Source organism: Aegilops tauschii, chromosome 2, assembly GCF_002575655.3.
Source record: "Aegilops tauschii subsp. strangulata cultivar AL8/78 chromosome 2, Aet v6.0, whole genome shotgun sequence".
In the NCBI taxonomy this organism is placed as follows: domain Eukaryota; kingdom Viridiplantae; phylum Streptophyta; class Magnoliopsida; order Poales; family Poaceae; genus Aegilops; species Aegilops tauschii.
Genome location: NC_053036.3, coordinates 652504871 through 652524182, shown reverse-complemented (window position 1 = coordinate 652524182; position 19312 = coordinate 652504871). Strand labels below are relative to the sequence as shown.

At 52.3% G+C, this 19312-nt stretch overlaps 4 protein-coding genes across 4 annotated transcripts; all 4 read right to left on the bottom strand.

Annotated features, from left to right (window-relative positions):
- Positions 1-3508: 3508 nt before the first annotated feature.
- Positions 3509-5121, bottom strand: LOC109750543 (protein STAY-GREEN LIKE, chloroplastic). Its single transcript, XM_020309504.3, has 3 exons — positions 4612-5121; positions 4028-4519; positions 3509-3905 (listed from the first exon to the last, which is right to left on the bottom strand). Exons 1-3 carry the CDS (start codon positions 5104-5106, stop codon positions 3801-3803), a joined length of 1092 nt encoding a protein of 363 aa, XP_020165093.1. The 5' UTR covers positions 5107-5121; the 3' UTR covers positions 3509-3800.
- A 117-nt stretch (positions 5122-5238) lies between these two features.
- Positions 5239-9446, bottom strand: LOC109750542 (proteinaceous RNase P 1, chloroplastic/mitochondrial). Its single transcript, XM_020309503.4, has 6 exons — positions 8212-9446; positions 7158-7247; positions 6863-7044; positions 6485-6605; positions 6288-6356; positions 5239-6187 (listed from the first exon to the last, which is right to left on the bottom strand). Exons 1-6 carry the CDS (start codon positions 9346-9348, stop codon positions 5633-5635), a joined length of 2154 nt encoding a protein of 717 aa, XP_020165092.1. The 5' UTR covers positions 9349-9446; the 3' UTR covers positions 5239-5632.
- Positions 9447-13111: 3665 nt separating this feature from the next.
- On the bottom strand, positions 13112-16975 carry LOC109750546 (probable methyltransferase PMT26). The gene is made up of 8 exons (XM_020309506.4): positions 15891-16975; positions 15637-15786; positions 15021-15291; positions 14827-14937; positions 14514-14688; positions 14145-14417; positions 13754-13948; positions 13112-13588 (listed from the first exon to the last, which is right to left on the bottom strand). Exons 1-8 carry the CDS (start codon positions 16623-16625, stop codon positions 13378-13380), a joined length of 2121 nt encoding a protein of 706 aa, XP_020165095.1. The 5' UTR covers positions 16626-16975; the 3' UTR covers positions 13112-13377.
- An 89-nt stretch (positions 16976-17064) lies between these two features.
- On the bottom strand, positions 17065-19271 carry LOC109750566 (UPF0481 protein At3g47200-like). Its single transcript, XM_045233516.2, has 4 exons — positions 18987-19271; positions 18277-18757; positions 18026-18188; positions 17065-17912 (listed from the first exon to the last, which is right to left on the bottom strand). Exons 1-4 carry the CDS (start codon positions 19109-19111, stop codon positions 17191-17193), a joined length of 1491 nt encoding a protein of 496 aa, XP_045089451.1. The 5' UTR covers positions 19112-19271; the 3' UTR covers positions 17065-17190.
- Positions 19272-19312: the final 41 nt, after the last annotated feature.

Genomic DNA, 19312 nt, shown 5'->3' with positions numbered 1-19312 from the left:
ATCTATTCGATGTAATCTTCTTTTTGCGGTGTGTTTGTTGAGACCGATGAATTGTGGGTTTATGATCAAGTCTATCTATGAATAATATTTGAATCTTCCCTGAATTCTTTTATGTATGATTGGTTATCTTTGCAAGTCTCTTCGAATTATCAGTTTGGTTTGGCCTACTAGATTGGTTTTTCTTGCCATGGGTGAAGTGCTTAGCTTTGGGTTCAATCTTGCGGTGTCCTTTCCCAGTGACAGAAGGGGCAGCAAGGCACGTATTGTATTGTTGCCATCGAGGATAACAAGATGGGGTTTTTATCATATTGCATGAAACTATCCCTCTACATCATGTCATCTTGCTTAAGGCGTTACTCTGTTTTTAACTTAATACTCTAGATGCATGCTGGATAGCGGTCGATGAGTGGAGTAATAGTAGTAGATGCAGGCAGGAGTCGGTCTACTTGTTTCGGACATGATGCCTATATACATGATCATACCTAGATATTCTCATAACTATCCTCAATTCTGTCAATTGCTCAACAGTAATTTGTTCACCCACTGTAGAATACTTATGCTCTTGAGAGAAGCCACTAGTGAAATCTATGGCCCCCGGGTCTATTCTCATCATATCAATCTCCATCACTTTATTATTATTGTGCTTTTACTTTGTCTTTTACTTTTTACTTTGCATCTCTATATCAAAAATACCAAAAATATTATCTATCATCTCTATCAGATCTCACTCTCGTAAGTGACCGTGAAGGGATTGACAACCCCTAATCGCGTTGGTTGCGAGGAGCTATTGTTTTTGTGTAGGTACGAGGGACTTGCGTGTAGCCTCCTACTGGATTGATACCTTGGTTCTCAAAAACTGAGGGAAATACTTACGCTACTTTGCTGCATCATCCTCTCCTCTTCGGGGAAATCCAACGCAATGCTCAAGAGGTAGCACCCTCCCACCGGACGCGGCGGCCGAGACGCCAGAAGGTCATCGTCAGGGCGTCGAAGTCCCAAAGGATGGGACCGAGATTCCGCAAGAAGTCGACGCCGAGGATGAACTCGAAGCAGCCCAAGTCAATGCCGGCGCAGGTGATGGTGAAGTGCTCGTCGCCGATAGTGATGGGCACGTCCCGGGCGAGCCCATGGCAGCGGAGGCAGTCGCCATTAGCGACGGTGACCCGCAGCTGCTCTCCGCCTGTCGGCTGTAGCGCGAGGCGCCGCATGGTGGCCTCAGGCCGGAAGTTATACGTGGAACCTGTGTCCACGAGGGCCACCAGACGCTCGCCCTGGATCGTGACCGGTAAAAGCATCGTCCGTTCATCACGGATGCCGGCCAATGCATGAAGCGAGACGACGAGGGTCGTCGCCGGAGCATGCGCGGGTGCAGGCGCGGGCTCCGCGGCGGCTGGGTTGCCGAGTCCATCATCGAGTGTGTCATCCTCGGTCTCGTCGGTCGTCTCCAAGTAGAAGAGGCGTGGGCAGACATGGCTCGGGGCGTAGGGCGCATCACAGTTAAAGCAAAGCCCCAAGCGTCGGCGCTCGAGCTGCTCCGCCTGAGAAAGGCGCCGGAAAGGGCGCGTCGCGGCCAGGGTGGCCGCCGGTGATGCGGCCGAAGGTGCGGGTGCTGTCGGGGGTGGTCGGGGAGGGAGCCGGCCCCCACGAGACGCGGGTGTCCGCGTCAAGGCCTGGGCGCGCTGCTCGAATGCCCGAGCATAGTACATGGCCGTCTGAAGATCTTGGGGCCCCTTCAGTTCGACGTCCACGCGGATGTGGTCGGGAAGGCCGCCGACGAAGAGTTCAGCCCGTTGTAGGGCCGTCACGCCCAGCGCGTGGCACGCGAGAGCCTGGAAACGGTCGGCGAAATCCTGCACCGTGGAGGTGAAGAGTAGGCGTCCCAACTCGGCCAGGCGGCTCCCGTGCGTCGGCGGCCCGAAACGAAGGAGGCACAGCTCACGGAAACGCTCCCACGGAGGCATGCCGCCCTCGTCCTGCTCGAGGGCGTAGTACCATGTCTGGGCTGCACCGCGGAGGTGGTAGGAAGCCAGCCAAGTGCGCTCCGACGCGGGCGTGCGCTGCCCACGGAAAAACTGGTCACACTGGTTGAGCCAGTTGAGCGGGTTGTCCGAGCCATCATATGTGGCGAAGTCGATCTTGGCGAACCGGGGCGGCGTCTGGGTCGTCGCGCCAGGGCCCACCGGCTCGGCGATGCAGAGAGCTGATGACGGTGCCCGGTCCATGGTGGGGAGGCCGGCGTAGGCCCCCGTGGGGCCCGACGAGGCCCCGGACTGCCGCATGGGCACCGACGGGTCCCCGGCCTCCGTATAAACTGGCGGTGGCGACGTCCCGGTGAGCCAGCCCGGGATCGGAGATGGTGACGGTGGGAACCAGACCTGCTGGATCGGGAGACCGCCCGGTGTGGACTGCACCAGGCCGGGGCTGGGCAGCGGCGGTGGAATCTGGACCGACGCAGCCGGTGCGAATGACGCGGCTGGGGCCGGCGCGGGCCAGGACGACCACTGTGGGGGTGAGGCGTGCGCGGACGGCGCGGGTGGCGCCGCGAGCGCTAGCGCGGGCCACTGTGGCCAGGAGGGCGCTGGCGCGGCCAGTGGCTGGAGCGCCGGGTAGCCCCCGGTGATTGCCCCGGGGACCGAGTACCAAGGCAGGGCCGGCGGTCCGGAGGGAACGGGCGGCGGTGGCGGCCCGTACGGGCTGGCCAGGTAGAGTCGGATTCCCTGGACCGCGACGACCGGGTCATTGAGGACATCGGCCATGGCCTCTTGGGAGTAGAGGGTCGGCATGGTGGACGGTGATGGCAGCGGAGCCGTGGCGGGGGGCGGCGACTGGCCGGTCGACGCGCCGGAGGAAGAATCCATCGGCGCCGAGGGCAGGGTCAGCGGGGCCATGGTGATCGGCGATGTCACGGCGGCGGTGGTGGTGAGGGGTAGCGACGAGGTTGGTGGTGGTGAGGACATGCTCGAAACCAAGCTAGCTGATACCAAGGTGTTAGGAGCTAGGGTTCTTCCCAGTCTCGGACGTAGGCTGTAGGGAAACGAGGAAGGTGGGCGAGGGCTGGAGCGCGGCGGCCGGCGGCGAAGGAAAAAGGCGGCTAGGGTTTAGGGTTTCCGGCTCCTCTGGGAGCCGGGCAATAGGAATAGTCTTATTGCTTAAATCTCAAAATAGTTTTACAACTTGTATATATAACCACGATGTGAAATAAAAACTAAGATAACTTGCGGGCTAAACTTGCCCGGTGGGCCTCCTACGGCCGTAGGTCCGGCCGGTCATAACAGTCTGAGCCATGCCCATACGCAACAATCTAACCTGACTGTAAATTTGCCACCAACAAACCTTGAAACAGTATGTCCATACTAATCAAAGAAAGCCAGCAGCTAGCTTAACATAGAGGATTAAGACACATGCTGTGCTTATCCAGTCCTGAAACTCAATTGGATCGGAGGTATATATCTTGAGAAATGTGCAGCAAGACTGGTGAGTAAAGATACTAGAAAACAGACGACGGTACTGAAGAACAATAATCAAAATCAAATCAGCAAATGTCGTAAACATTAGATAAACAGGGGGTGAAATGCTTGCTTAACAAGGTGAACGAATGCACCACTTTGGTTGGTAATGTACATCTCAAGAACTGAAGAATGGTGTCTAGAGTTCCTCCTCTCTTGCCAAGGCAATGCAAAGAATGACCAGACAGAGCAAAAGAATGAAATGAAAGCATGATTCTTTCTTTCTCTCTTTCGCGCCCTATCTCTCAAATCTTTCTCAATGTACATGCATATATACCCGGATCGGAGACCCGATCATAGCAGAAACGAGACGAGGGTGTTGAATATGTTCCATGTCCTTCGTCTCTCGGTGATCTCGCTCTGGAGCTCGTCGACGAGCCCCCCGTCCAGCAGACTCCTCTGCAATCCATTCATATAAACCCCCAACCACATCAGAATTGCTCAATATATTGATCATCACAAATTCACAATTAGTAGATGCATGCAAACCATGACAGAAGAGGAGGAAGAAGAAGCACTACCTTGGTGGCCTCGCGGAGGGCGCCCCAGCACTCGATGCGGTTGTACTTGCGGGAGGAGGAGTGGAAGTGCACCCACACCCTGGCGTCCATGAGCTCGGGCCGGGCGGCGAAGAGGGCGGCGTCACCGTGCACCACGGCCTTGAGCACCAGCGGCAGCTCCTTGGAGAAGACGTAGTAGCGGAACCCGGCGGCCAGCTCCTGCAGCGGGTTCGGCCCGCTGACGTGGCAGTGCAGGTGCAGCGTCATCTCCCCTCCGCCCGGCCCGCCGGTGCAGGTCATCTCCTTCCACTCGGCGAAGACGTCGTCGCGCCGCCACCCCCACCGCCGCAGCTGCTCGCTCGTGATGGTCTCCGACACCGCCAGCGTCAGGTTCGCGGTGAAGTCGCAGTGGCTCAGCGTGTAGGCCCTCGGGAACGCCTCACCGGCGCCGGCGTACTGCACCGTCAGCTTCGCCGCGTCGAAGGTCGTCGGCGCGCCCAGCACCTTGGCCGCCTGGACAGAGCAGAAAAAGGTGCCGCTCCGATTGTCAGGTGTGAGCTAAGGGAGAAGAAGAAAGGAAGAAGAAGCAAGCTAGTTGAGCTTACGAGGGAGGAAGAGAGCAGGTCGGATCTCCGGCCGCCGTCGCAGCAGACGACCAAGAAGCGCCTCCGGCTCCTGCCCCTGCCGCCGCCGCCGCCGGTGGCCGTGGTGCTGGTGACGGCGGCGGAGAAGCAGAGCGCGGCGCTGCGCGACGCCATTGGGAATCTCGCATCAACAACAAGCCCCTGCTCGCCGTGGCATCCTGCAGCCGCCTCCTCCCGCTGCTGCTCCGACCGGCCGCCCGCCCAAACTCCTTCTCCTCCTCCTCCTCCTCCGGTGGCTGGTGGTGCCGCGTGCTTGGCACAAGAAGTGAGAGAGAGGGATGTACGTGGCTGCTGCCTGAGCTGCACGAGAGAGAGAGAGAGGTGGATTGGGTGGGCAGCAATCCATGGCTGCCGCTTGCCCCTAGTATTTTTCCATGGCTGTGGACGACGCAGCGGCGGGCTCCACGCCAAGGGATCACACGTGGCGCGCTCCCATTCGCTGCCTTGCACATGCATGGATAACGCAACACCCAATTCCCTCACTGACACCAAGGGAACACCACCACACCCAGTTTTCTCAAACCAGCTACATTAAGGGCATCTAACAATCATCTAAAAATGCTGCTAAAAAAAACAATCATCTAAAAATGACTGTAAAAAACAGTTGTTTCTACTGCCAAATTACCAGTGGCTCAAGCAGTCAATTACACCATGATGATACCAAATTCTTGTAGGAGTACAATGAGTTTACAGGGTAAAAAAAATCATCCACATTCAGCAATTACCTTGCTACAGCAAACAAAATTTTCATTTTCATGGGCCATGTGAACTGTGGAGTAACTTCACAGATGTAAGATGTTGGTGGCCAGCTCAACTTTACTTGCTGCATAACCTCAGCCTCAATCAAGAGCTGCTAAGCTATAGGGTGCACTAGTGGCTCTGTTTCTTCTTAAATCTAAAATAAATAGGCCCAAATCTGGGTGCTATTTTTCTACTTCTGCTATATGCTCATGCACCCCCATAACATGAGTTCTAGCAAAGGCTACCAACCCAGATCACTTAACCTCGCTTGGGGCGGTGGTGAAGACGATCCCTCGGAAGTTTTGCTGGTGGTGGAAGCTTGGGGCAGCGAAGAAGACGGTCTCTCTGAAGTTTTCCTGGTGGCCGGAACTTGGGACGGCGGAGAAGAAGGTCTCTCTGAAGTTCTCCTGGTGGCGCGAGCTTGGGGTGGTGGAGAAGACGGTCTCTCAGAAGTTTTCCTGGTGGGGCGAGCTTGGGGTGGCGGAGAAGGCGGTCTCTCCGAAGTTTTGCTGGTGGCGCGAGCTTGGGGCGGCGGAGAAGGCGATCTTTCCAAAGTTTTGCTAGTGGCACGAGCTTGGGGCGGCGGAGAAGGCGGTCTCTCGGAAGTTTTGCTGGAGGCGCGAGCTTGGGGCGGTGGAGAAGGCGGTCTCTCTGAAGTTTTGCTGGTGGCGCGAGCTTGGGGCGGTGGAGAAGGTGGTCCCTCCGAAGTTTTCCTGGTGGCACAGACCCACTGCCGCGGGCTCTCGATGTCGTCTCCGGTCGTCGTCGGCACGTGCCAGCTCCCGGCTTCGGATTCCTGCATCCAAGGACGATAACTCCATTTGTTTCAGCATGCATTCATGAACTGCTGATGCTGACGCAGGGCAATGCGCCTGACTCGGAGTTAGATTAATCACCTGAATGACAATTGAATAAGGAGGCGGCAAGTGGAAAGTAGGACCGCGGCCCGAGTATGTTAGCCTGACCTGCATAGAGTTTGCCGGGGTTCTTTAGATCAAAATTCTCAAAGAGATAATTCAGTGCATCCACGACTGATGCATTGACACTGAACCAGGGCTTAAGATGTGTTGGGTTCTGCAGTAAGAAAACAAACCTGGTGCTTTTCTTTCCATCTGGGGAAGAAACTAGTGCCGAGAAGTTGAAACAAGTGGTCCCGCATCTCGTCGTTCGTAACAAGCAATGAACGGCAACTAACTGCTGCATACAGCCAATACCTGCAGCAGAAAAGGGGAGAGATTATTTGTAAAGGTGAAAAAGCTAAAGCACAACTCAGGGCTAGAAAAATAAATTCATCAATTGGGGGAGCAGTCATATCCCAAATCTCTGCCTCAAATTTCTCACGATTATCTATTGAAATTTATGAAACAGTAAAGAGCACAACGGTTGCTTCATTAGAGCCTACTACTCCCAGCTAGCTGAAGTAAGGGATGCAGACAATAATGCATATGTTAAGCAGGAAACATGGGCTCACCAATCATCATTGGAACCAGGAGGAGTAGAATATAGTGCTCCAGCATTCCGCCAACTCTCTATGAGCTTCTGATTCTGTGGTGCTTTTGCAGGGCCACAATTTACCCGGCTCCTATGCAAAACGATCAGTGGCAATTTCTTTGACTTGGTTACTCTCTGTATGCCATTTACAACAGAGTTCACCTACAACAAAAATCATAGTTCATAGCAGGAGCGTTAGCCGTGTTTCTCTGCCTGCATGTCAAGAACAATTGTATCATACTAGGATTTTGCCTGCCGGACAGCATTCCTTTTACCTGAGAAAAACTGAAAGCTTTACTGTTGTAAAGGCCGACATTAGCAGCATCAATAACAGCATCGAATGGTCCATTTCGACGGAGCCAGTCCTGGAGAGACCAGGTTATCAATTAGACAGAGAAGCTTCCGGTGCAGAATATAAGCAGTTAATTAAATAAATCACAAAAAAAGAACAAAACAAACGGTCGTAAAACAATCTTTGTCATCAGAAATAAACTTGCCAAGTAACTCAACCCAAAAGGATTTTGGTTACTATGGGTAAAAACTTAAACCAAGAGGTGAAGTGCGAACAAATAACATGTTGGCAGAAGCGCTTCCGTCCATGATCAAACATTTGATGCTGACAAGCTGCATCAAGTTTTATGGAGTAATGACAACGACTGGCAATAGTAGCTTCCCATTACAACTCTTATTATGTGTGGTTCACCTTCAGTTATGAGCCCATACATTGAAGTCAAGTTTAAACAAGCAACTTAATTTGGAGGCAATAACTCAATAAGCTCTCATATCATATGGTCCAAATAAGCTTAAACTTGGTGTGGCTTGTTGGACAGTTTTCATAACAAAAATGGTTTGTTTACTGGAGAAGCTCCAATCAGGCCAGACGAGTTCTTTACTACGCTGGTTAATACTACCAAAATAACAGCCAAAAGACATAACTTGGTACAGATGGGTGTTACATTGTGCGTCTAGGTTAAGTTTCTCACAGTACCCGAAATTGAAATCTGCTAAAAGGTCGCAAGCCACACACAAAATGTGTGCATTCCTATAAAAAATTATAGCACCGCACATTATAAAATGTGTTCTAACCATTCCAAAATTCTTATCAGCCACCATGACAACTGAGAAGATGGGCCGATGGGGCCTCCGAATCCTTACCAAAATCCATACATGGAGTATATGGAAACAACTATATATGTATACTCGTACTACGTTAAAATTGTTGGTAATACAGTAGTAGGGTGTTGTGGTAAAGAAAGCAACATTGTGTGTAAGCATTATAGAATCAACATGTAACTATTTGGGGGTGAGAGAATGAACCAAGCATTGTACCTGAAACCGTATGAAATCGTCCCTGACCTCGCGCTTGCACGCGAGTTCGGCAAGGGACTTGGCAAAGGTCTCTGTCTCGGAAGGATCAATGTCTATGCACACGAGCTTCTCGCCGCAGCGCTGGCATTTGCCGTTCTTGTCCATCTCGCTCTGCCCGACGTCCCATTGCCCCTTGCCGAGCCAGCCCTGGCCATGCCAGCCGCCGCCGCCCTTCACCACGCCTTCCCTGACCTTCCTGGCGTCCCACTTCTCCACCCCGGCCTCCGCCGCGGCGTCCGACCGGAACCAGGCCTCGACCACCTGGGCGGTGGCCTCGCACACCTGCCTGACGAGCGTGCGCGTCCTGTGCAGCACCCTGTACACCTGGTCGGCCCTCCCGGTGTCGGCATTGACCCGGAGCAGCGCGGCGAGCTCGGTCTCCTCCGGCACGACCCCTCCGGCGTCCATGTGGGCCTCGACCTCGGCGGCCCCGACGGCGTCGCGGGCGTCGCAGTAGGCGAAGAGGGCCGGGCCGTAGGAGCGGAGGCGCGGCGGGATGCCGGCGGCGGCCATGCGGCGGACGACGGAGAAGGCCATGGCCGGGTCCCGGACGGCGGCGGCGAGGCGGGCGAGGCTGGTGAGCGTGGCCTCGTTGGGCTCCACGCCCTGCGCCTCCATGGCGGCGAAGATCTCGAAGCCGCGGCGCGCGGCGTCGGCGTCCTCGGCCGCCGCGTTGGAGCAGAGGTAGAGCAGGCAGTTGTAGTGGTGGAGGGCGAGCGGGACGGCGGTGGCCGGGTCGACCGCGGCCGCGTAGAGCTCCAGCGCCGTGGCGAGGTCCGCGTCGCGGGAGCACATGTCGAGCCGGTGCCTGAGCATGCCCTCCGGGGACTCGCGCGCGCGCCGGCGCCGGGCGGCCTTGGTTTCCCCGCCCTCTCCCCTGGGCGCCGGTGGAGCAGGGGAGGGCGGACCGGGCGCCGACGGAGGAGGGGGGTCGTCGAGGGCCGTGGCGGTGGAGGAGGAGGAGGAGTGGCGGCGCCGGCGGGCGAAGGGGAGGGAGGAGCGGCGCGGGGAGGGGAGGAGGCGGTGCGGCCGGGACCGGGAGTGGAAGAGGAGAGCGGCCGTGGGGCGGAGGACCCCCGCCGCCGCCGCCAGCCGCATCGCCGGACGATGGTGGATTGGGGCGGACGACTTATCTCAGAAAACAATTCTTTCGTTTCCAGGCAGGGCAACTGTCTGTCTGTTTATCCGTCACTTATCTGAACCGTTGATTCAAATTAAATTCGTAGGATTCACATGTTTTTTGGATGATTTCGACTCATATTTCGAGCTCCTTTGATTCGAAGGGAAATCTTTTTTTTTTTGAATTTTCAACCTGGGGGGGAGAAATAATCCTCCCCACCTGAATCGTATTCATTTGTTGCCTATAGGCTTTGCAGCCTAATACAAGATAGGGTTCAAATGAACCAGAAGTACAAGGGGCACAAGAGGAAGAAATAAAGCAAAAACAACACCTGGGGAGGGGGGACACAACACAACAAGGGGCACTACAGGTGCTCGAACTGCAGCGGCGAGCCAAGACTAAACCATGACACTGCACCGTCGACGCAATCGAAAACACCGGGCAACCAAGACTGCACAACGCCGTGACACCACCTGTGTCATGGGGTACATTCGAACGGTCACGCCGGGCCAAGATGACACCACGGCACCTGTGTGGCACTGACGTAGTCGAAGGGCATCACCAAGCATAGAACACCACAGAGCATGCCCAAAACATCACAACAAGGGGCACCACGGTCGCTCGAGCTGCAGCGACGAGCCGAGACTAAACCACGACACTGCACCGTCGACGCAATCGAAAAGCACCAGGCAACCCAAGACTGCACAACGCCGCGACACCACATGTATCATGGGGTACATTCGAACGGTCACACCGGGCCGAGACGACGCCACGACACCTTTGTGCCACCGGTGTAGTCGAAAGGCATCACCAAGCATAGAACTCCACAAAGCACACCCAAAACATCACAAGACCGGGGGATGAAGACAACGCCATCAAGATGGGAACAACGGGGAGCGTCGCGGCTGTCTCGGCTAGCAGCAGCTGGCCGACCACGGATTTCTCCCAAACCCCGGTCACATCCTCCTCACGACGCGACGCATGGCAACCACCAATAGCGCCGGGCAGCGCTGGGATGGACGGCCCCAGATCCAGGCGAATCCCACCGCCAGCGACGCCGGCAGGCACCCTTGATGCCGAGGGCACCAGAGAGGACCACTGGTGCGACGCCCCCTACAGGTGAAGCCACGAGACGGCGACAAACCCACCGGGGAATCTGGGAGGTGGAGGGCTCCCAAGATTCAGGAGCCATGACGCCACCTTCATTTGGCGAGCGCGCGGAGGAGCACAACGACAACAGAACGGGCGACGGTGGAGGACGAGGGAGGAGGCCCGTGGCAGAGCACTGGACGGGGCGCAGGGGCAAAGACATCTAGATCGGACCCTGCCATGGCAGCCAACACGGCAGGGCGCGAACGCGGAGGGGAAAACCACCAGTCTCGGGCGCTGCCGGAGCCAACTCGCAGTGCAGCATGGGGAGGCGGAGGTGGTCGATGCCAACGGTGGAGAGGGACGAGAGCCAGCCAGGGAGCCAGCCGGAGCCGAGGCAGCCAAGCGGGAGGGCGTCGGGTCCGAATCCGGCCACGGACAGCCCCACCGAGTAGGAGGAGGGTGGATCCGGAGGCTGGCATGCCAGATCCGGCACGGGAGAGGGAGGGAGAGACCGGCTCGGGGCGCCCGCCATGGCCATGTCGGCGGAGCTTTCGGTTTGGATCTTGAAGGAGCAGGTGGGGGGTGGTCGAGGTGGGAGGTACCTCGCCGCCGCCGTCCGCCGCTAGGCTTCGCCCCGCGGCCTCCTCCGGCGACGGCGAGGGAAGGGAGTGGTGGAGAGGGGCGGAGGGTAGGTGGCGGCGGCGGCCTCCAGAGTCGCCCGAGGAGAGCGACCTGGGAGGTGGAGCGAGGGGTCCCTCCCTCAGCTTTTTTTTAAAGATTGAAACGTTTTTCACTCAACAGATGAGTAGTCCCTCGAAGGGAAATCATCAGATTGTAGGCTGATTTCGTTCCTTGGAAAAGTTTCCCTATGTACACATTTGATTCATAATAAAATTGTTATTTTTTGGGGTAATGTTATCTGGCAAACGTCAGCTGGGAGAGGGATGGTAAGCGAATGTTTTTTTTTGCAAGTTTAGTTGGTAAGAAACTGCAAATCTTTTTTTTTTGCCGCAAAAATTCTCTTCTTCTAAAAAAATGTCATGTGTTTCTGAAGAAATTGTCAACCCCATACAACTAAACTTGCCACCTAGAATGTTCGCAAATGCAAACTCCTCCCAGCGAACATTTATTTAGGAATTTTCCCTAAGGACCGGATTGCAAATATCTTGTTCCAGTTCATTTGTTTGTCTTGTAATCTCAAACACTCGTTGATGCACATGACTCTAGTTTTTCAAACATGTGAAATTCAAAGGGACATGACACTGATCATATGCCTTTGTCTTAAGAATCATGGGAGTAAGAAAGAACCATAAGAAGATGAAGTTTCAATATAGTCACAACTATCTGGTTAAACCGTAAAACCCTATATGGTTAATGCACTTAGGGCATGCTTGGTTGGAAAGTAAAAAAGATGCATAGCCAATATTTTGACATGTCAATATTTGGTACTCTCAAAAGTTGCAAGGATTGGCAGGCTCTGATAATTGGACGAGGTAAATTGGTAGCTAGCCACTCACTTATTTACAAATAGTCACAACAACTCAGATAATGCACTTGCTTATGGATTATCATGTGGTACCATGTCGTATCCACTCAGTTTCATGCTTACTAGCTGATATGATTCTTCTGGGGAATAAGAAGTCCCGGCAAAATTATAGAGGGCAAATTCATCGCCAAGGGATATGAGGTTGATGTTGCTACTAAGAGAACATATGTTGCATGAATATTCAAATGGGCATAAATTAATTGTTCTTAGAAGTCGATGGTTCCGGCAGGCGGGGAGAGGTGGGGCGATGCGGCAGGCGGGGTAGCAGAGGAGCCTTTCGGTTCCATTATGGTTGGACTCGGGGGCTACAGCGGCGAGATTGGGCGGCTCGGGCAGGAAGTGGTGGCAACTTGGGCGGGAGGGAGAGCGGCCCAAATTATCCCGAGAAGTGGCGTCGAAGGAGTAAAACTGAGAGAGCTGGGCTGGCTTTTGGGGATAACTCCTTAAAAAATTCCTCCTCTAATGGTTTAAGGCTATCTCTCAAATGTACTCTTATAAAGGTTTTTAAGGGATCAACTAGAGATGCTCTATGTACATGATAACCCCTTGTTTTAGGTTGATCGCTCTAAGGGCAACAATAATGATAGTTACATGGTTTGACATCACATTTAGGATCACAAATTTTATATTGGCACTTCTTAGTAATCTAGAGTAAATAAAAAGGACAAATTCAGAATAAAAGGACAATTTCCATCTCAAGTAGACTGTCTTGTGAACATCCAAAAAAGTTCCAGATTTTTGAAAAAAATAGATCGAAGTTTTAAAATATGCAACCATGGGAGTATGCGATGAATGGGGCACCACATATTTTCTGGGGCTTATGTCAAGCTTCATACCATTAATGAAGCTCTTTTTTTTTCATGGTCTAAATCGTTTTAAAACTTTTAGAACACTAATATGTGGATTGGTTGTGCAAGAATAATGCTATCATACTTGTATTGCAATAACTTTAATGCATATATATAATATTTTCTAAGGCCTACTACAAGTAAATATAATGATCAAAATCCTGCACTGCTTGAGATTGAAAAACAAAAAATATCTCATCTTTGTAAAATAAGTGAACATTTTCAACAAAACAAAATATAAATACACACATCTCATCGACGAATTTGTGCATCTTATTATCAGCTATGTATGTTAGGCTCAATCTTTGCAGAGCCTACTCACCCGTAACAACATGAACAACAATCATGCATTACATACATACATCACATTCATTGGCCTTGCCCGCTTTGCTAACATAAGAACAAAATCAGCAGTAACAATATCATCTCAATATGCTATGCTACACTCATCCCTCTACACAAACACAATGTCTATACCAATGGATGCATGGTTCATCCAGACCCCCCTTTTTTAGCTTCGATCAACTCGAAGAAGTATTTGGTCGCCACATGGTCTTCTGCACAAACAGAAGGCCTTCATTCTCCTGGGAGTACGACAGCCGGACCTCCCAGTGCAGCGACTTGACAATCGACTCCACCTCGCGTATCGTCTCCATATCGTCCCTGACAATCAACCTTCCTTCCGGCCTCACTATCCGGTCCACCTCCACAATCACACCCAACAGTTGACACCTACAGCAACATCATTCAGCACTTGAGTCAAACTTCAACTCTTGTTGTATCCACATGCATAACAACGACATGTTTTTCATGCATAAATTCAGCAGGTTAAACAGCATTTGATCAGTATGGTGGTTTTCATGCCATGTCGGTTTTCTCTAGTGAAAAGACCATTACCTCTTCTTAATCTTGGAGAAGAGATGGTTCGCGTGGACAAGATCGTAGCTTCTCGGGTAGGTGCTAAACGACTCACACCAGTCATGGTAGAGTCCAAACAGCCCGCGCTCGTATATGATTGGGAGTGTGTCGGGCGAATCAATTGGAACTACATTCATGACCCACACCTTCATATTTCGTAAAGCTGCTGCAAACCTAAAACAGGAAGCGGATGACACGTATTAATGCTATGTAGTGCAGTATGATGAAATTTTCTGCTTCTGGGCTTGTGAAGAACAGTTGACATAAACACTGGTAACATAGATTGGCATGGAAGGAGAGGACAGACTGGGTGGCACCATTTTCATTCTTTTCGATGCTAAAAAGGAGCAATGATGTGATCCGTTCTTACCCTCCGTATACAGCTTTCATGTCCATAACGTTTCTGACAGAAGACCAATCAATACCCAGGCCTTCCATATACGAATTGCTTATCACCCGCTTCCAGTGCTCATAGTCCGCTTGAAAATCTTCAGGAGCAGGCTTTCCATATACTCCAGTCTCAGAGCTTTTCAGCCAGTAAGGTGGTCTTTCCACCCTCAATGGCCATTCCTCTGGCCAGCGTAAACCACGCATGGTGGGGTCTCTGGGCAATCTATGCATACAAGACTGCAATGAAACATTCCTGAAGGGTAATAAGAGAATACATGAACTTAAAATTAGGTACACGGTTTGGTCATCAGCATCAAAGATATAGGCTGTTGAAAATGAGAACACTTACCAGGCAGCATCAGGATTATCAGACTCTCCACACAGTGGAGGGTTTGCAGCAGATCTTCTATCATAGCATCGATTGTCCATTGGTTTTTGGAAAATCGCTGCTCCCACTCGATTTACCCTATCCTTTACTTTATTGACCAGATTCCAGCACATTGACCTTGTTAGAACAGACATTGCTGACAATGTGCAAAAAAAATTTGACATTAGATAAGGATTCAACATTTCATTACATCAGGAGTTGACATAGAGTTTCTGGGCGACAATGGTATGTCCACAGTGCAAAATAATTCAACGGTAATCATCAGTTAATTTACCTTCCCATATCTCGACATCTTCCGGCAGTTTCTGGTATACAGGAGTAGCAGACCACACAAAGTAACCACCAGGCCGTAACAGTCTATTCAGTTCTAGCAAGAGCTTACCGCCTGCCAGACAACACTGATAATTTCAGACAACAGCAACAGAGAACGACATTGTACAAGAAACTTCTTGTTGTAAAAGAAAGCACCTTCAATATGCCATGGTACCCTACAGCGTGCGCAATGAACGGCATCAAAGACCCCGCCAGGAAATGGGAGCCTTTTGGTACCCATAACCGCTGATATAGCAGGGATTCCTCTCTCGAGGGCAAACTGCACCTGAGCTTCATGCTCATCTTTAGGTGCAAACGACATCGTAAGCACATCTCTGTCAAATAGATATCCTCCAAAGCTAGCAACTCCGCAGCCAACGTCTAAAACTACACGGGTCCGTTTTCCCCATGCCACATCTTTCTTTGCCTGTGTAGTAGCATCAGACATGTCAAACAGAGAACCTCAGTTTTAGGTTTTAACTACATTAAATTGAATTCCTAAATCCAGAGCATTATCCTTTTTTCACAAGGAAAGAATAATCCTATTCTGTTCAACAGCATACGGCAACCATAGTTATGGAGGCTAATTTAATTCTACAGAAATTTGTGCATGACACCTACTGAACAAATCATTCGCATTATCTGACCATAGCACGTCTAGAGTAACTTATTGTGTCTAAATTGTTGCAATAATATTTTTGTAACGCAAAGGCTCTGAACTTATCAACTTGCAAGTGATATTCTAACGAATGGTAGCATGTCTGAGTGTTACCTCCTGAATGAAATCTATGTAATGCAGAGCACCACGCTTGAACTGAGTTCCGCCTCCGGGAAAGACCAGATGCTCCCCGGAGACATTCACCCAGTTCTGGTGCCCCTTGTACTCCACCAGCTTTGTATGAGGAACATTGCTGTACCATATCTGAACCCAAAAAAACCTCTGTCGTCAGTCAGGTAAACAAACCATGTCTGAAGATAACTGAATTCAGGCACCAAAGCAGATAAAATTCAGTGGACAACAAGAACCTGGTCTCTGCTCTCCGGCCACCTTATCGGGCTCCGGTAGCCCGACGGCAGCGGGACGAGGCAGGTCGGGGCCTCCTCGGGGCAATGCCGCTCCCGGTGCTCGTAGTGCTTGTCGCTCCGGAGCTTCCTGATGGCCTCCACGTTGTCGAGGCAGGGGATGTAGTCGGCTCCGGCGTCGACGTCGCAGAGCTTCCAGCTGTGGCTCGCCGCCGGGACAGTCGAAGACGGGTTGGTTCGCTCATTGGTCTCCTTGTTGGACTCCGCGGCCTGGGTGCGCCACGAGCCCGGCTCCGCCGCCGTCTGGTTGAGGAGCTCGGCGTCCTTGGCGTCGGGGAACACCTCGGCCTCCACCTTCTTTACCTTTGGTTTCTCATCGGGCTTCTCCTCCGGCTTCTCTGCCGCGCTCTGTTGTTCATCGGCCCCCTTTGCTTTCTCCGTGGAACCCGCCTGCTGCCGGTCTGCCACAGGAGGCTCCTGGTCGTCGGCGGCGGTCTCTTCTTCTCTGACGGCGGCGGGGGGCGCGTTCGCCTCGGCCGGAGCGGCGGCGCGGCGCCACAAGGGGGCCTGGAACGGGGAGAAGTCGGCTGGGGTGACGAGCGCGGAGGAGGCCATCCAGACGGCAACCAGGCAGAGCCCGACGAAGGCGGCGACGCCGGGGGCGGAGCAGCAGGATGAGGAGGAGGCGTGCTGCTGCTGATGCCGCCGGACGTCGAGGCGCGTGTGCCCGAGCGCCATTGGCCGGCTCCTTATCGCATCCAGCAATCCAGATTCCAGAGACAGAGAGAGAGAAGAGGAGAAAGATCTGGACTGGGGCGTGGCGAATGAATGATTGAGTGGATCCAGGCAGGCAGGCGAAGAAGATAATCGGGCGAAAGGAAAGAGGATTGATTTCGGCCACGAGGAGGAGGAAGAATCGGCGAGGAATCGGGGAGGGAGGGAAGCGCGGCGACGGAAAGGGGGAAGAAAAATCCAGCCTTTTTGCTGCTGGCGACGGAATGGATCCAGATTTCGTCGGGTCCGGGCGCGACCGCCGCCGCCTGTCCGGCGCCCACCGCTCCCGCAGCACTCGCCCGTAGAAACCGTGCCCAATGGCAAAAATAAATACTACTGTAAACATAAAAATAGAGTAAAAAGACACACAGCCTAAAAACATTTTCTTGGACAGAAAACACATCCTAAAAACATCATAACAGTGTGCATCGATATATTTTGTTGGGAAACAGTGTGACAAGACAAAAGCATTTCTCTCGTCAAAAGGAAAAGGGATAAAATAAAAATGAGAAAGAGAATCATTTTCGGATTAATTCATTTTGGGTTTCGCCTTGCCATGATCCTTAGGGTCATAGCCTTTGACTGCATACACGGACTGCACGATGTCTCCGATGAGGAACAGGACGGCGGTGAGAAGGGCAAGGACCGTCCAGGGACTCCTGAAGTAATTGCTCCTAAGGTGTGCCCACCACTCGTACATGTTGACACACGCACGGTGATTGATGTAATGGTGCTCCAGGTCATCACGCACGCGGCACAACTGACTCCTCCGGTTCTTGTACACATCCCTGGTGAGGTCGTTGAAGAGCCTCACCACAGCAGCGTTGTCGTCGGCAAGGTCATTCTCCAGGATCATCTTCTTCACCAGCAGGCGCACGTCGTCGGCGGAATCCATGAGGTCCTTTACGAACAACACGTACGCCGTCACGTCATTTCTGGTGCCCACGTGCATCGCCTCGAACACCATCATGTTGTGGAACTTGTAGGCAGTCGAGTCGTCTATAAGTAACTTGGGCATGTAGAGCGTCCAGCTATCCAGGTCAATGTCGTCAAGACAGCGCGTGCTGCTGGGCACGAACCGAATGCCTGCCTCAGACAACTTCCACGCCGACCGTGGCACCACTCTCTGCGGATTATTTGTACGGGGAAGACGCGGTGCCCCCATCTCTGTCTCCACGCCCCTGTCTCTATGAATATTCTGTTGGTGGGCCTTGAAGCATGAACACATCCAACTTTTAATCTTGAGGAGGCCTAAGTTATCAGATTTTGTGTTGTAAGCTTCATGAGTGGGGAAAATAGTATAGTATAACTACATTATCAGGAAAAAGACTTCTAATGCATATCATTCTTCTCAAAACCCGAACCTTGGGGGTGGCGTTGCCCTTGTTTGTCGCCCTTTGTCTTCATCCCTGCATTGAGCAGGCTCGTCCTATAGATGTCAAGCGGGTGGAGTCCTAGGTTGATCCCTTCCGGGACATCTTCGCTTTCCAGGAACTTAAGCACCATGAAATTTATCGAAGCCGTGCTCTACATGCATGTACACCCATTTATTGTCGTGTTTATCTTTTTGGAGGAAAGATAACATATTGATATCAAGTGGCAGTCAGTAACGTACCGGTGCTTTGCCTTCCTCCGCTGCAACGATCTTCTCGAGCAACATCAGTGGGAGTTGGTTCTCGACCATGAGCATGTCACGTTGGACGAATGGCTTCATGTGCTGAATTCCATGCTTGCTGAAGACGGGGTCCCCGTGCATGTAGTCCATGGCCATGAGAATGGATCCCTTCTCCTCTACGGCCGCAACTGTCCTCATCACCTCTAGCAGGAAGCAGCCGTCCGTGATCATCATTTCTAGGAACTTGCCCCTGTTCTCCTTGCCCTGCCACTCTTCGCCCAGGTCCATGTAGGCGTCCTGCAGCTCATCGACCACCTCGTCCACAGCGGCGATGAGCTCAGCAAGGGTTGTCTTGCAGTTGGCCCGATGAAGGAGGTGACGGACGGCCCTCAGCTTGTGCTCCTCCATGGGTTTCAGGTCCTTGTCGCCATGGTGGAATGGGCCAAGAGACACCGTCTGCGGCTTGTATATACAGCTCACCCTGCTATTTGCATTACTTATTTAATAAAGGACAATGTATTGATATCAACAAGACATTTATTATACACGGCCTCTGCAACAACGACTATATCAAGAACTAGTCAAGAAAAATAACAAAGGAAGTACACACACAAGTTGTAGAAAGAAAGAAAAACTGAAAACAAGAACAAAATTAATGACACAAAAATGTAGGTCAAAGCGATTAACACCACCAAAGCATCTCTCCATACCCTCCAATGGCCATCTTGAAGCGCAATGGGACACGGAAAATGCAGTGCTTCAACCATCTCTCCACCTTAGCCGGTTGCTCAACATCGTCGAGCTTCTTCTCCATGTCCACCGCCCAAGACGACATCCTGCAACCAAGTGGAGTACTAGCTACCTCGCTTACCTACCTTGATAGCTACACACACTAATTTGTGCCTCTGAATTAGTTCTTTGTATGCATGAGCATATATATAGAGGAAGAACAGCGAGATCGGCTTTCTTGTCCACATTCCTTTCTTGCTGTATTTATCACGTGATTATTGCAGCGCGTACGCATGGCACGTGGTTA